The sequence below is a fragment of the Leptonychotes weddellii genome, chromosome 4 (assembly GCF_054177405.1).
Source record: "Leptonychotes weddellii isolate Sample4059 chromosome 4, ASM5417740v2, whole genome shotgun sequence".
Lineage (NCBI taxonomy): Eukaryota > Metazoa > Chordata > Mammalia > Carnivora > Phocidae > Leptonychotes > Leptonychotes weddellii.
In genome coordinates, this window is record NC_138372.1 from 153,629,370 (window position 1) to 153,647,042 (window position 17,673).

Sequence of the window (17,673 nt, forward strand, 5' to 3'; positions counted from 1 at the left end):
TATTCATCCGAGAGAGAGAGAGAGAGAGAGAGAGAGAGAGCTCGCGAGCAGGGGGGAGGGGTAGAGGGAGAAACAGACTCCCTGCTGAGCAGGGAGCCCCATGCAGGACTTGATCCCAGCACCCTGGGATCACGACCCAAGCGGAAGGCAGACGCTTAACCGACTGAGCCCCCCAGGCGCCCCAAATCCTTTTCTGAGTCCGAGGACCCGCCCGGCCGCATGCGGCGGCTGAAAGCCCGCCGCTCTAGGGCACCGAGGCCAGCGCCCTCACAGCTGCGTGTGTTTGCCGCCCGCGCAGTCAGCCCCAGCAAGGAGATCAAGATCGTGTCCGCCGTGCGGAGGAGCAGCATGAGCAGCTGTGGCAGCAGTGGGTACTTCAGCAGCAGCCCCACCCTCAGCAGCAGCCCCCCGGTGCTCTGCAACCCCAAGTCCGGTGAGTGAGCCCCGCTTCTGGCGGTGACTGTGGGGGGCGGGGCGGGTGTGCGGGCCGGGTCCCCCGGCGGCCGATTCTCACAAGGGGGAGGCTCGTGTGTGGGAATCTTGGGGCCAACGCCTGTCCAACGGAAGGGAAGCATGTAGGTTTGGGCAGAGGGAGAATCAGGCGGCCCCACGGACCCCAAGGGGAGCTCTGGGGTTGGGATGGCCCTTCAGAGTTGTCCCAGCTTGGGGTGAGGTGGCGAGGCCTTTCAGCCCTGGGGTTGACCAGTCATTAGATGTTGGCTGCCCCTGGGAGGAGGGCATGACCTTGGGCAAGGCAGCTCTCTTCAGAGCTGGTTCCAAAGACAGTTGAAGATATCAGCAGTCCCCGCAGCTGGGAGAAGCCCCTCAGTCCTGAAGAGGGTTTCAGCAGATACAAAGATCTTCTGGGTCCCAGCACCGCCCCCCCCCCGCGCCCCCCTGCAAAGAAGAGGCACGGATCTGTGCAAACCCAACTCCCTCTGAAAATGACTCTTGGTGCCTTGCAGTTTCAAATCCTAGTCATCGACCTCCATGGCCTTTACCTTCCAGAAAAAAAAAGTCTAGGCTCAAAGGTGGTTGATGAGCTTGTGCTTAGAATCAGTTCTTCAGCCCACAGGTACCTGTAACTCACGCAATACTACTAGCTTCTTATTGCCCCTTACCCACCTCTCTCCCAGGATTACATCACGTGGTCCATATTGCTAATAATCACTGCCTTGAAAACACCCTCAACTCCCTTTGTTTCGTGCCCTGTCCACCCTTAGTCCAGTATATCACTTTCAGGGAAGGGGCTTTGTTCCTTTGGCTTATGTTGTTCCCTCATCACCACATTTGGGGATATAAAGATGAAAGGTCATGACCCCTTCCCTCAGTGAACATATCATCTCTCTGCACATGTTAGCGAGAATAAGGACAAATAAGATGTTGATCAAAGAGCTTTAAGAGAAAACTGTTATCTAAGGCTGTTATCTAGGCAAGTGGGTATTTTACTTAATCTAACATTTTTTTGCTACCTTCTGGAGGGTTAGCTGGAAGGATAAAATCATAACCTGCAGCACATGAATGAAGAAACTGGCTTCCACACGGACTCTGGCTGGAAAATCATTGAGCCCCCATATGCAACCAGCTTTTTCAATTAATAGAACACTGCCGATAAGGTACAATGAGAAAGGAGAACTGTATTCTTAGAAACAGGTTTTTTGAAGCCCCTGATCGAAATCTGGCAGGTGTAACCTGAAGTTAGAAGCAGAAAGAGTTCAGTTTCAGGAAAGGGTCAGCCAGGCTAAAGCCATTTTACTTGCTTTCGATTGCATACAATGGTGGAGTAAGAACAAAGTGTTAATTACTTAAATGAACTACATTTGCATTGTTTCCTCTTTCTCCTTGCCCCTTGGCTCAAAGGGAAAAGTTTGCTGATAAGCAGGCAGCAAAGAAAGGTCAGGTTGCCTTATTTGGGTCTCAATTATGGTCGTCTCAATTGTCTTAATCGTGGTTCATAAATCCTACGTTTTGCCCATATTCTGACAAGCTTCTCCCTCACTCTTGGGAGGGTTCCCAGGGTGCAGTGAGCTCATGTGTGATTTTTTTTTTCCTCAAGCAGATAAGCACGCCTTCACAGTAAGGCATTTAAAATTAATCATTATATTTACATCTGGATATAATGCCCTAAGCCAGCCAAAAAAAAAAAAAAAAAGAGCTACCAGATATTACCATGATTGGTGTCCTTGTGATAAGTAAATAACTTTCGAAGGACACAAAAAGAGAGAGCTAATGGAAAATTCCATGGGCTTCAAGATTTCTATATTTTTCAACAGAAGAAAGAAATGGCATTATAATAAATATTTTAATTTATAATTCATTTTATTTTATTAGTATGGTGGTCAAATATTATAGTACAGTGTGATTCAAAACCATGATAAGCTATCATCTCTCACCTGTTTAGAATGGCTATTGTCAAAAAGACCAAAAATAACAAGTGTTGGCGAGGTTGTGGAGAAAAGGAAACCCTTGTGCACTTGTTGGTGGGAATGTAAATTGGTGCAGCCACTGTGGAAAACAGTATGGCGGGGGGGTCCTCAAAAAACTAAAAATAGAAGTATCATATGATCCAGCAATTCTACTTCTGGGTATTTATTCAACGGTAGGAAAATGCAAGCTTGAAATGTTATCCACACCCTCATGTTTGTCACAGCATTATTTACAATGGCCGAGACATGGAAACAACCTAAGGGTCCAGGGATGGATGAATGGATAAAGAAGATGAGGGATATATATACACAATGGAATATCATTCAGCCATAAAAAAAGAAGGAAATCCTTCCATTTGCAACAACGTGGATGGATTTTTGGGGGCATTATGCTATGTGGAATAAGTCAAACAGAAAGACAAATATGTGGTCTCACTTACATGTGGAATGAAAAGGGAAAAAAAAACCAAACTCACATATACGGGGAATAGATTGGTTGTTGCCAGAGGAACGGGTGAAAATGGTCAAACAGTACAAATTTCCCGTTATAAAATAAATAAGTCCCAGGGGTGTAATATATAGCATGGTCACCATAGTTAATAATACTGTATTGTATATTTAAGAGTTGCTAAGAAAATAAATCTTAAAAGTTTTCATCACAAGAAAAAAAGTTGTAACTGTGAGTTAATAGGGTGTTAACTGGACTTATTGTGGTGATCATTTCACAAAAATATATACATATATTGAATCATTGTGCTGTAACCTGACACTAATATAATTTTATATGTCAATTATACCTCAATAAAAAGAAAGAGAATGTGTATTAAAAGAAGTGGTCAGTATTGTTGTCAAATATTACAGTGTAATGTGCTTTCTATATCCAAATTCATACACCCAGAAGTGGTTATGGGGGAGGGGGGAATTGTCTGATAGGGAATTAAAAGGGCTCAGTCCTCAACCATGGACTTCTTCTCTTACCTCCTGTTCATCTGAGAGGTTTTTTTCTTGATATTCGATCTACTCCCTCTTTTGGGGGGAACGTAAATTCATGTTCTCTTTTGTGAGCTTTCTGAAAGCAAAAGTCATCATCCCAGCTGCCTGTCATCTCAAGGAGAAACACTTCATTGCCTTTAACGGAGAGGGTGTCTGTTAGGGCCAAGTTTCCTGGTGGACCACTTTTTCTTTTTCTGTTGCACCCTTGTTCCAGGACTGGCCCCTGACCTCTGAATGCTGTCAGCCAAGGGAATTGAAGCCTGGCACTTTGCCAGGTTAGCGGCTTGGCCTTGGCCCCTTACGTTTCTTTGTGATACCCAAGTTCATGATCTCTGTCTAACTGGGTTAGGAGGCTCCCTGGCTCCCCATCTCCTGGCTCCTCTGGTGGCTGTAGCAGTCCCCTCTCTAGTTCTTAGTGAGCACAGGATGAATGGAGAAGGTCCTTACAGTGGTCTCCCTCTCCCCTTTCTGTGGTGTCAGTTACCCAGGTCAACCACAACCAGATAGCAGATAATCCTCCTTCCCACATAGCGCCAGGAGGTCAGCGTAGCCTAAGGCTCTGTCATAGGGCCTGTGTGATTCACCTCAACCTCGTCTCATCGTGGAGGCATTTTATCATTTCATATCATCACAGGAAGGGTGAGTCCAGGACAATAAGATATTTTGAGAGAGAGAGAGAGAGAGACCACTTCATATAACTTTTATTAGTGTATTGTTATAATTGTTCTATTATTAGTGATTGGTGTTAATCTCTTACTGTGACTCATTTCTACATTAAATGTGATCCTAGATATGTACGCCGAGGAAAAAACATAGTATCTCCAGGACTCAGTACAATCTGTGGCTTCAGGCATCCACCGGGGGTCTTGGAATGTATCCCCTACAGATAAGGCGGGACTACAGTACTGTCAGGTTTTTAGGCAGCCAGCAAGTCAGGGATTGGCTGCTGGCTTCGCCATCTTGGTGGGCCACAGCAGCGAGCTGATAAGAACCGATGTCTTAGGACGACTCACCACTGCCTTCGGGAGATTTTGAGCCCATTCTTCTGCTCACAGAGAGGGCAGAGCATGGGACGAGCCATGTCACAGTGGCTGATGGGCATGGGCATCCAGTGGCTGCGTTTGAATCCCAATTCTGCTACCCATGAGGGCTGAGACCTTGGACAAAGCTATTTAACTTTCTAAACCTCTGGTTTCTCACTAATAAAATAGGGACCATGAGGAAGCTAGCTCAATAGCTTTTGTGATGACTAAATGAGATAATGTATTTGGAGCACCTAGCACACGCTAAGTATGCATAACATTTCTCTAGCATCATTCCTCGGGGCAAAAGGCAGTGAGTGTGTCCATGCAGTCTGGGGTATTGGTCAGGAAATAAGTAAAGCTTCTGTGAGTGGGATGTGTGTGGTATGTTGTGAGGGGTTAGCTCTTGAAACATGGCTATCGGACCTCTAGCGTCAAGTCTCTCTCTTAACCTTGTCCTGTTGAATACGTATCAGGATTCAAAAGAAAGAAGTGTGAGCACTAGAAACTTTTTCTTTTTTTTTTTTTTTTTTTTTTAAAGATTTTATTTATTTATTTGACAGAGAGAGACATAGCGAGAGCAGGAACACAAGCAGGGGGAGTGGGAGAGGGAGAAGCAGGCTTCCCACAGAGCAGGGAGCCCGATGTGGGACTCGATCCCAGGACCTGGGATCATAACCTGAGCTGAAGGCAGACGCTTAACGACTGAGCCACCCAGGCGCCCAGAAACCTTTTTCTTAATAGAAAAATGTCACCCCACTCCTGTGCCACTTCTTCTTTCCATAGCTCTGTAAGTTGGCTTAGGGTTATTCATGGCTACTCATGTTTTCCGTCTCTGTTTGGCTAGACTATACACCGTGAGGCAGGGATCTTCACCACGCTTGTTCGCAGACAGTCATATATGAGGCATTCAGCATATATCCGCTACATGAGAAGGGTTTGCACCTTGACCTCGCATCTGTCTTACAGTGTTGAAGAGACCCGTAACTTCTGAGGAACTCCTGACTCCCGGGGCTCCGTACGCAAGGAAGACATTCACGGTAGGCTCCTCATTTGGGTTTTTTCAGGCTCGTTTTCTGTGCCGTGTCAACATGTCAGTGTACCAGTGTGTAGCTTAGGGATAGAATTGAAAAACCTTCTAATTTTCCTTTTGTCTTTGGCATTATTCTAATAGTAGATTTTCTTGACCCTTGGACACTAAAATGCATTAGGACTTGACATGATTTATGATGAATACAGCATTTTAAGCTCCTTTTGATGTGCCCTTAAGAAAAGATTTCCACTATATACTTAGTCTGATATAATTACAGACTTTAAGGCAAATGGCAGGGCAAATAATGCCAATAATTCTTTCTATGTTACGGTTAATCCCCAAAACCATTTAAGACATTAGAGGAGTCTTTAGGGGAAAAAAGAAAACTATGGGATAATCTGTTCTACCATAAGGAATGGTGCTTTTGACAATGCTGAGCATGTCTTGAGTTATACAAGCACTGGATTTTGGAGCACTGCATACCTGTGAGCACCTCCTAGCCACCTGCCCCTTCTTGGAGGTCCTCCAGCCTTCCTTCTAGAACTACCAGCCCCGCAGGCTTTCTTCAGACAGAATCCAAGTGCTCTGATTGACAGCACCTCACCCACTCTCCATCCCCCACCTCTTTCTCTCAGTCTCTGCACAAAACCACATCAATGTGCTCTTGAAAGCACTTCTCTTCCTTCAGTCTTCTAACTTTTGGGGGCGCCTAGATGGCTCAGTTGGTTAAGAGTCAGTCTGCCTTCCACTCAGCTCATGATCCCAGGGGCCTGGAATCCCACATCGGGCTCCCTGCTCAGCAGAGAGTCTGCTTCTCCCTTTCTCCATCTACCTCTCCCCCTGCTCATGCTCATGCTTGCGCTCTATCTCAAATAAATAAATAAAATATTTTAAAAATCTCCTAACTTTTGTTTTATTACCTCAGGGACAAAAAAAGAAAAATCTTTCCACACCCATTCAGGCTGCAAATATTTGTCAAGGACTGCTTCACATTCTGGGCACTGAGGAGTTAAAATAAAGATGGGCCCAGTCATAGCCAGTCAATATGAAAAAAGCCCTGGAAATATGTCTGTATCCGGGGAAAAGGTAAACTATACTTTTGGAAGTGAAATTAGGTATAAGAAACTAGTAATACTAGCAAAGCCTAAAGCCAATGAAGGGCCTAGACAAGGGCCTTGAGAATGTTCACAAAAATTGCATTTTCTTTCCTGCCTTGCCTCAGTCTCAAGCATTCGAGAAACAGTTGATTATGTTTGCAAGTTTTTTGGTTTCTTTTTGGTTTTAAATGTAAATGCCAGCATTGCTAGTAATTGTGAGTGTGTCTCTTCTGCATTTCAGTTAGGGTACGTATTAAAGACATGTCTGGGAGCTGCCCAGGGAATGTAACTGCCCCTTCTAATGATTCTATAGGAAAAGGCACCCTCCGGTTTCAAACCACTTTTGGAATAGCACCTACTTGTAAATTGTGAACTTTATGTACTTACTCACTTACTTTTCTTGGTAGAGAAAATTGTGTTTCAAGAAAGCCAAAACTCTCATAAATTTCCCACTGTTAGTAATTTAAATTGTTCCTTTGGACTTCAAGGATGTAGCAAGGTCACCAAGAAAGTATCATTTGGATCCAGGGGAAAAAGAATAAACTTGGAACAGAAATTGGGTCTGGAGAGAAATTTCAACCATGTTTTCATGATCTTCTAAATTTTCCACTGGAGTCTGATATTACATTGCATAGCAGCCTAAGAAAGAGGCAATCTGCCAGTTATGTATTGAGTATGCCCTCACAGAACAAGCTTATTTCTGCCAAACAGGTATTGCTTGACCCCCTTTTCTGCATCGACATGCCTGTGTTTGTGATAGAAGCAAAGTGTTCTGTTCTCCCAACAAGGTTCAGATGGAGCAGAGAAGAGATATGTCAGGGCACACACTTAATCCGGGGCTGGTTTTCTTTCTCTTGGAAGGACAGGCAAATTGCCAGAGACCGTCTGCTGATTAATAATTGTGCTTTTCCTCTCCAGATCGTCGGTGATGCTGTTGGCTGGGGCTTTGTGGTACGGGGAAGCAAGCCGTGCCACATCCAGGCCGTGGACCCCAGCGGCCCGGCTGCGGCAGCAGGAATGAAGGTACCTCCAACTGGGCAATGTCTGAATACCTCTAGCCTCCTTTCATTGTTTGTGCCATCTGTACTTTCTCCCCCCGAGTGGTTTGGTCTCATTTGGGTCAAGTTTCCTTTCCCCTTTCTGAAGAGGGTTGAAGTGAAGCCAAGAGTGTGTGATGCGGCGAACAGGGAGAAAAAGGTTTCCTGTCACTCTGACAGGGCCTCATTGGTCTCCAGCCCTCCCTTGAGTTTTTCTCATCTCTCCCCTTTAACCGATACTGAGTTTGAACATAAAATAGTTGCTTTTTTGCTCAAGTCTTATATAACTCTACAGCTTCGGTTCTATACAAAGTGTATTCCGGGGGGATTTATGCAGCCAGGGAGCATGCTTAGACCATGTGAGGCAGCAGTGAGCTAAAGAAAACAGAAGTCATGGGATTTGGAAGAGGAGATCTGGATTCCCATTTTGGTTCTGCTAATTTCTAGCTCTTTGACTTTGAACGAGTCCTGTAACTATCTCAGAGGCTGTTTCGTCCTCTTTCAAATAATAATCATATTTCCTTCTGTCGTTTTATGGATTAAGTATGTAGAAACATTTTATATAATGTGCAAAGAATGACACAAACATCAAACAAGTTGAATGAATCATGGAATATTTTTGAAAATAACTTTTAGATATTTTTTGGTACTAAAGTAATGCATATAGAGTCAAGAAAATGTAGAAAATACAGACCAGCAGGAAAAATAATGATAATTGCCTGTAATATTTTGTAACTCAGAGATAACCACTTTTAACATTAACTTTAAGCAGCTTTATTGGGGTATGACTGACATACAATAAAGCGTAGTCCTGTTCATGTTTTGATTTATATTCTTCCAGACTCCTTATATTATGTATACACATATACACACATACATATGTATATATGTATATATATCTATACACTGGTTTCTTTAAGCTTTTTAAATTGAAGTATAATTAACATACAATGTTATATTAGTTCCAGGTGTATAGCATATTGATTTGACAATTTTATAGATTACTCAGTGCTCACCAGGGTAAGGGTAGTCGCCATCTGTCACATTGTTTTTATTTATACAGAAATATCATGTAAGAGGATGTGAGAGCATGGCTTTCTGCTTCAAAACACCTTTACCTGGGGTGTCTGGGTGGCTCAGCCAGTTGAGCGTCCAACTCTTGGTTTTGGCTCAGGTCATGATCTCATGGTTGTGGGATCGAGCCCCATGTCAGGCTGTGTGCTCAGTGCAGAGTCTGCTTCAGATTCTCTCTCCCTCACCCTCGCCCTCACTCTCTCTCTCTCAAATAAATAAAATCTTAAAAAAAAAACCAAAAACACCTTTACCTAGCCCAGTTTTCTTCTGTCATCTGTAAAACATTCCACAAAGGACACTTAGGTCTTGATTATCTGGGCCCATGGAAGGATGCAGAAGGCTTGAAAGCCACAGATCATTCCTCTGCTTATTTCTTCGATACTCTCATCCTCTCCCATCATCAGTCCTTTTCCTGGACCAGTAAACCAGGAAAGCAATAGGCATGACTTGGATGTTCACAGCTCTGATGTCCAGCACTTACCCTCTGGCGCTGATGTTCCCACTGGAAAAGAAAGCTGGGCAGCAGAGACCAGCTCCAGGGTGCACGGAGCACAGATTACAGGCAGCCTGAGTGATCGGTGCTGCAGGATTAGGGGTTGACTCTGCGCCCTGATTTGAATACCTCCTTCAGGGGCTCACCAGGTCCTGTGCTCTGGACAAGTTGCAGAAGCCTTGCTGGCCAGGGCCGTCTGTGTGATAGGCCCTTCCTCCCTCCTCGTTCTGCAGCGGGCACAGCACCAAAGGACCTCGGAGCAGGAAAGTTGGCGAGGAGCATGAAGGGCGAGCATTTGTATCTGTGCCAAGGCTGAATTTGTCATTTTCTAATGGAACTCTTGGCTGGGGGAAGAGTTTTATATTTTATTTCCACAGCAAAGCACCTAGTATAAATTATTTTTGGCAGAGCATGCACTCACTCACATGGGGCTTTGACTTAAAGCATTGTTTGCTTTGGGGAAAGCAATGGATTTACACTGCAGCTAAAGACCTTGTTGTGCTTGGCCACGTAATTGATTTTAGTCTATCTTTATCAATTAACATGAATAACTGTTCTAGGCATTGTCAATCGATCAGTTAATTAACTCCTTAATGTAGATACTCTGATAGGTGGGTAACCTGATATATTTTTTCAATTTCATAAGCTACTATTTCATATGGTTTATATTCTTAGTTTCTCAAGGGGTGTGCAATGGTTTTCATATATTTTAGAAAGGTACAGAATTTATTAGCGTAGCATTTCCAAAGTTGTATTATACAGCTCTCTGCTCCAGCAAAATATCCTGACCTGAGGTTCTGTGATCAAAACTTTGATTGATTGATTGATTGATTGATTGATTGATTTAAAGAGAGAGATTGTGTACGTGTGTGCCCACGAGCTGTGGGAAGCAGGGGCAGAGGGAGAGAGAGAGAATCTTAAGCAGGCTCCACCCCCAGCACGGAGGCTCCATCTCACAACCCTGAAATCATGACCTGAGCTAAAATCAAGAGTTGGACATTTAACTGACTGAGCCCCCCCACCAGGTGCCCCTGTAATCAAAACTATTTCAAACTACTGTACACTTTAGCACCCTGTCAGAAATTCACAAAGCGCATTAGCATATTAAAAATTCTGTCAAGTCCAGCAGGCAAAACACTTGTTTAAATTGTCTAATACAGCTTTTTATCATTTAATAGAAACACTCAAATGAAATCTTATGATTGTTAAGATATAGCATTAAAACTGTTCAAAGAGGGGCACCTGGGTGGCTCAATCAGTTAAACGTCCGACTCTTGATTTCGGCTCAGGTCCTGAGATCAAGCCCCACATCGAGCTCTGCGCTGAGCACAGAGCTTGCTTAAGATTCTTTCTCTCATTTTCCCTCTGCCCCTCGCCCCTGGCTCTCTCTCTCTTAAAAAAAAACAAAAAAACCAAAAAAAAAAGCAAAACAAAAAACTGTTCAAAGAAGCTGCTTTTGGTCAAAGTCTATATTGGGATGAATATATAGAGATATATTTTTGAATTGTATTGCTGGTTGAATGCAAAAGGCATACCATACCCTTCCATATAATTTAACTGTGTATATTCATTTAAATTACTTAAGGGGCGCCCCACATCGAGCCCCACATTGAGTTCCTGTTTGGCGGGAAGCCTGCTTCTCCCTCTCCTACTCCCCTTGCTTGTGTTCCTCTCTCTGCCTCTCTCTGTCAAATAAATAAATAAATAAAAATCTTTAAAATAAATAAATAAATAAATTACTTAGCACATTATTTTCTCACAGAAAACACTGAATTGTTTCCTATTTTACCGTATTTACTTGCCCTGGAATAACTCCACTTACATAAAAATCCATTTGTATAATCCAGTCCTATAGGCTTGTTTCCGCTGACCTGTCACATTGCTGTTGCCCTTTGCCCTTGTCCCAGAAAACTACAGGGAAGTGTATCTGGTTGTGCCGAGCTCTGGGAAGGTGGGACCAGGGACACCACCCCGTGGGAGCTTATCCACTGACCTGGGCAATGATTGACCTGCTTGGTCTGGGTGGTAGAAAGGATCCAAAATTCTGGCCAGAAGCCTCCTTTTAGCACCTGTGACTGGCAGGAGCGGACTCAGGATGGTGTAAAGTGCCTCACTTTGTCTTCAGGTCACTGTCTCTGTGGAACCCCAGGCTCATCCCTCAAGTCAAGGTCCTGGTTTTCTCCTGCTTTCTGATGTGGACACAGCCTTGTGCCTGAGCCTTTGTGACTGTGGCTGCTGAATTTCACTACTTTACTTGCTAAAACGGAGATCATCTTGTAGCTAAGTTTCTCATAGGTACCATTTCTCTCTCTTATTTCACCTTTCTATGGGGATCGGAAAGTTTTAAGATGTGGGCCACCAGCATGTGGACAGGAGAGACCCCAGACCGAAGAAACTGAGGGCCACTTTCACTGGTTAACACATCTAGACCTTCCCAGACCCAAAGGAGAGCTCCTTGCCTGGTTTAAATGACATCCTTAATCCATCATGAGAGGAGACCTTCATATTTGTATTAACATTTACTTCTCTAGAACGTCTGGAAGAACTTCAGAGAATATGTGTCCTTTGGGAGAGGGATAAGTGATAAGTGGGGAGAATTCTAGATTGGAGTAGAGACATCTGAGACCTTTGTGCCTGGGCCACCTAGCCCCATGGCCCCACAGCTCTCATGCCTGTCTCTCTGTACCGCTGACTGAGGCAGGTGGGGCTGGATCAGGACTGGGCTGCAGGGTGGGATTGCTGAGAGGCAGGGCCGGGAGCATATAAATGTGTAGAGTGTGTGGTGGGGGTGGGGGGGTCAACCTGACCTCCGTTGTAAGTGGAATTGAGTTTTAGATGTTTTGATCAATTATTAGAGTTTTATGTGATCTCAAGCTTGTTTGTAAAGTTTGTCTTTAGTCTGTTTCTCCCCTTCCCTTCTGATGACTTGCTCTCCATGCAGTAGGAAAATATTTGTTCCCAGAGACCTAAAAGGAAACGGATGTTGCAAGAGGCCCCAAACTATAACCTTATTTTTAGTTTTGTCTGAATCAAGACACTCATAAAAAAAAGAGAACAATTAGTTGCATCTTTTCTTTAAGATTTTTTTTTTTTTTAATTTATTTTTTGACAGAGAGACAGCAAGAGAGGGAACACAAGCAGGGGGAGTGGGAGAGGGAGAAGCAGGCTTCCCGCTGAGCAGGGAGCCCGATGCAGGGCTAGATCCCAGGACCCCAGGATCATGACCTGAGCCGAAGGCAGACGCTTAACGACTGAGCCCCCCAGGCTCACCTAGTTGCATCTTTTCTAAGAAGTTTGCTGTTTTGTCTCATAGGACCCCCTCCTCGCTCCTGTGCCTACAAAACAACAGCTGTAGAGTCATTAAAATTCTCACTTGATCTAGCGTCTTTGAATTTGGAGCTGTTTTTCTTTTGATTGTTCTTTTGCTTAAAAAAATGAAACCTGCAAACCTCTGACTTAGAGGGCCTTTCACTGGGCATTACAACTCTAGAATGGACCATGAAATACGGGAATCATCAAAAGCTTAGTCAACCATTCAGCATTCAGTGCGTTTTCAAGTAGAAGAGGTTGTTTGCTACATTTTCTCTTTGGGAACTCTTCACACATCATTTAGGAATTCCATAGCAGTAAACTATGGTTCATTTCAAGGCAAAGAGTGGGAAGGAGAAAAGAAGAGAAGGAACTCTAATTTACTGAGTGCTGTATGCCTGACGCTGCACCATACTAGGCCCTTTCTGTACATGAGGCCATTTACAAGACCAGTGCTCTAACCCCCGAGCTATGGAGCCCATAAGGCCATTTAATACCAGCATATGAATACTGAAATCCTAGAGGAAGAAACTGTTCCAGGAGGAATCATTCTTTTTCTCCCCTCTTTTCTTCTACTTTGAAAAGAAATAAAGTTTCTTCAGCAAGACTGCAGGCTGCCATCTAATGACCACTTAAACATGGCTTCACGTCACAACCTTGAATGACATCCTTTTTTTTTTTTTTTTAATCACATCAAGTTGAATCCCATTTCTGGACTACATTGTCTATCATAACACATGATCCTCTAGTATCTGTCCTCCAGTGTAGACAGGGCAGAATTTTTACATTTCACAAATACGTCATGCTTGTATCTATGTCTGCCTTCAAATAAATCTAATCAAGTGACTCTGGCTGGCACTTAAGATCCTCTGATGGCTCCCCATTACAATGAGGATAAGGTCCAGATGCCTTCCCGGGGACTACAGTGTCCATGATCTGGACCCTGCTGAGAATAACATTATTTCCTACCCTGTTTTGCTTATATAAGGCTCCGTTGGCCTTGCGTCTATCGCTCCCAAATACCAAGTTTTCCTGCCTAAGGCTGGATGACTGGCTCTACTGTTGTCATTCAAGTCTCAGATTAAAGGTCAGTTTTTCAGAGTAGCTTCCTTAAATACCCTGTGATATTCTTTATCTTCCTTCAGTTACTCTTTCTCATTACTACCCTGTCTTAGGTTTTCAAGACATAGTATTTATCAGAATCTGATAATGATACTTGTATGTTTATTATCTATCTGTCTCTAGTAGCTCCATAAATGTAAATCTGTCTTAACTACTATATTCCCAGCACTTAGCACAATTCCTGGCATTTAGTAAGTGCTGGAAAAAATCTGTGCTTCCATAGAAAGGCTGAGGAATTCACCCATTGAGCACCTGCATTGTGTTCCCACACATGTCATATGCATTCTCTATTTTATTGTTCTTACAACTTTTGAAGGTGGGAAGGAAGTGTTCTTCCAGCTTTGCGAATGAGGAAACTGAGGCCCAGTTAATCTCTTTCCCAAAGTCACCCAGTCTATAAATGTCAGAACTAAATTCAAACCTGGTCTCTCTGCCCCAAAGCCCTACTAGATGCTTCCTACTGCATTATTTCATAAAATACAAACCCACGAGGCAGAGCCCAATAGACGGTATATCCTAATAAAACCTTGAACTCCTGCAAATTGCTCATGGATACATGACCTTTGATGTCTCTTGTGGGAAGAATTTGTATTTCATTCCAAATGAATTGTTAGGGCAGTCACATGTTCACCTGTGTTGGCTTGAAGATCAAATAAATAATTTTTATTCTTGGCACCAACCTCTCACTTGGGTCAGTGCTAGATCTTACAGGGTCACCCAAGTGAAAGATGCAGAATATTTACTTGTGTTAATTTAATCAAATACTTGTCAGGGCAAACCATTCAGCCTTCACACTGTGAAGAAATTTGAGCCGTATTTACAAATAAGGAACAAAAGATATCCTTGCTCTTTTCTGGAAAGTTTCTTTTTTTCTGGTGGGAATAATTAAGTCCTGTGAGAAACAGTATTCAAGTTTTCATGCAACCCATGCCAACAATCGGGAGGGATTTCAAGACTCCTGGCTTCTTCTCTTGTTTCCTGCTGTGATGAATTGATGGATGTGGACTTATGGGGCCTCTTTTCTCTTTGTTTGTTTCTTTGTTTGTTTATATAGAAACAGAACTATCTGAGTCAGAGTAAGGCATGAGTGGTCATTGTGTTCTTTTTTTACACCTTTCAAAAACTCCTACTTCTTATATGGAAGAAAAAAGTAAAAATCCTGCTTTTTGGACTTTCTTCCTCATAGCAACAAACCTGTGTCTCTCATGGACTTTTCCTTCTGAGCCAAGAGAGGCCAGGTTGGGCAAACCATCTGAAGTTCCTAATTAATTTAGCCAAGACAGTTCGGGCATTCAAGTAGCAAATTGTGGGGGTGATGGTCAACACAGATGAAAAAAATACATTCTGTTAACTGTATTAAAGGTAGTTTTTTCCAGTTGAGTTCAGGAAAATCGTGTGTGGGAATAAAAAGTGATGTCTTATGTACCATGCCATATTGTCCCTTAGTTGACAGAAAGCAGTAGGGTTAGTGTCCCTTTGCTCATCGTTAGGTGTGACTAGGGTGTGGGGAGAAACGACCACTTTGCCTGCAGGTGCCTGCCTGCACAAGAAGCCACCTCTCAGGGCCTCAGCTCAGACCCCTTAGCTGTTCTGTGCCCTTCCTTAGCAGGGAGCGGTCTTCACGTCAGGCTCTGACAGGCTCCCAGAAGACAGGGCAACTCCGCACAGTTCTTTGTTCAGTTGGTATTGACCATCTGCTGTACACCAGACACTATGTTTGGCCTTCATAGGATTTTCAGTCTAGAGGAGAGAGACATTAATCAAGTAATTCCACTCTTAAATACATAATTATAAACAGATGAGAGCTATGAAGAAAAGCACTGGAGTTTCTAATTTTTGTAGGATGGTGGGAAGAAATGACAGGGAACACTTCCCCCAGGAAAAATGCTTGAGCTGAGATCTAAAGAATGGATAGAAGTCAACTGAGCCTGAGTGTCTGTACACTTAGTGAATGTGTGTGTGTGTGTGTGCGTTATGCACACATGTGTGTTCACGTGTGTAGTTATATCCACACACGCACAAAGGGTTTATTCCATATAGAAGAAACGCAGAAAGGACCATGGTTCCTTGGACAAGAATGGAAGCCATGACTAGACTGCAGTGTGAAGAGAATTTTGGAAGCAGGGGTAGCAATGAGTTAGGGCAGAGTGTTTCTTAACTTATTTGTTATTATCTTTCCCTTAAGAAGCCCTTTTAAGACATTTTTCCCCCTAATCATCCCTCCCACAAAATTTGGACAACACAGATACACTGTATTCCTGTTTATATACTCTGTCGTGTATGTGTGCGTGTGTGTATGCTTTATACATAAAAAGAGAAAGATTTTTTCACACTCCCCTTTGGGGCAGTTTTTCCCCTTTGGGAGCTACGTCACCCCTAATGAGAATGCGTGAGTTAGGGAAGGAAGCTCAAGAGCTTTATAAAATTGTGTTAAATTTAATCATAATGGTCATACAACCAAATAGACAGCTTTCAAGTGTATAGTTTGATAAATTTTGTCAAGTGTACACACCTGTGTAACTACCTTCAGAACACAGAACATTTCCAGCACTCCAGAAAGTTCCCTCATGCCTCTTTCTAGTCAATCCCCCCACCACCAGAGGCAACCACTCTTACGATCTCTGTCACCAGAAATTAGTTTAGGTTTTTAGAGTCAGACAGAATCCTGGCTGTATGCCTCATGTCTCTGTGATGTTTGGCAAATTATTTCATTTCTCTGGACCTTTTTCTCATCTTGTAAATGAGGAAAGATGCAGAGTCTTCCTCACAGGGTTGGTGAGGGAAGTATGCTGCCCTTCCCCCTTCCCCACAGTATGAATACACGGGCACCTCTAAGAGGGGTCCAGCGGGATCAGGCTTATAGCATAAGGATCACTTCAGGCCTAGAAATGCTTCCAGTTGCCTGAGCTCTGGCCTTTCCAGTCTGCGTTGCCCTTTGCCTTGCGACCCACAAATCCTGCCTGCTCCTCTCATTTCCCGAATGTTTCTGCTCCTGTGCTCTTCTAGAAAGCTGCCGCCATACTGAGGACATAGGTCCTTTCTCACTGGCTTCATCCAGTGGCCTTATTATAAGCACCCCTAGTTCCCCCACTTTCAGAATCTCCCAGAACCATATCTGACTTATCTTGGCCAGTCATTCTCCTTCCTTTCATCATCTGGCCCACCTACCTCATTCCTTATCTTGTGGCCCATCCCGTGTTCTGAGGGCTCAAGTTTCCAGTTTGTGCCCGGCGCTGGGTCATATGACAAAGAGCCAGGCTTAGGTGTCAGACAGCAGGTGTTTGAGTCCCAGCTTCACCACTTCTATAGGACCCAGGATAACGACTTCAACTCGAACCTAAGCCTCAAGTTCTTCACCTTTATAGTGACACTTATAATAGTCATTCACAAGTCACAATGAAATGAAATGTGTCCTAGCACAGTAGCTGGCCATAATAAACACTCAATACATGTTTGTAGGTGTCAGTTATTATATTGCTTGTTATTCTGAGTCTGCTGGCTCATCTTTGCTTAAATAAGTTTATATTCATAAACATGTAGCACAGAGTAGCGAAACAGTCGATGAAATGGGGTATCGTGGGGAGCATGGTCTATGTAATCACATGTTCCTGCCATATTGCAGCAAGCTGTTGCAATTTGCTCACTTAGAAATGCCGAACCTCGGGGCGCCTGGGTGGCTCAGTCGTTAAGCGTCTGCCTTCGGCTCAGGTCATGATCCCAGGGTCCTGGGATCGAGCCCCGCATCGGGCTCCCTGCTTGGCAGGAAGCCTGCTTCTCCCTCTCCCACTCCCCCTGCTTGTGTTCTTGCTCTCGCTGTGTCTCTCTCTGTCAAAAAAAATAAATAAAATCTTTAAAAAAAAAAAAGAAATGCCGAACCTCTGTTTCTCATCTTAAAATGGCAATGGTACTTGCTTCATGGCATAAGTGTGAGGGCAGATAAGAAAATGTGCATGAAGTATCAAGCCCAGAGCTGCCACGGAGTAGACCTTCAGTGAGGATCATCTCCTACTTCATCAAATATAAGATGCATTGATCATAAGACGGAACCCGATTTCAGAGTTGTGCAT

General features: G+C 43.7%; 1 protein-coding gene across 2 annotated transcripts in view; it reads left to right on the forward strand.

The window, feature by feature from the left end:
* DEPTOR (DEP domain containing MTOR interacting protein) overlaps positions 1 to 17,673 on the forward strand; it is a 125,913-nt gene that overhangs the window by 84,576 nt on the left and 23,664 nt on the right. The window contains exons 6-8 of one of the 2 annotated variants that reach the window (XM_081816470.1): positions 299 to 433; positions 5,411 to 5,481; positions 7,490 to 10,561. In XM_081816470.1, the coding sequence (XP_081672596.1) occupies positions 299 to 433; positions 5,411 to 5,481; positions 7,490 to 7,987 (704 nt within the window). In that variant the 3' untranslated portion in view covers positions 7,988 to 10,561. Of the gene's footprint in view, positions 1 to 298; positions 434 to 5,410; positions 5,482 to 7,489; positions 10,562 to 17,673 lie in introns of those variants that run through there. The other variant, XM_081816471.1, reaches the window with a different exon arrangement.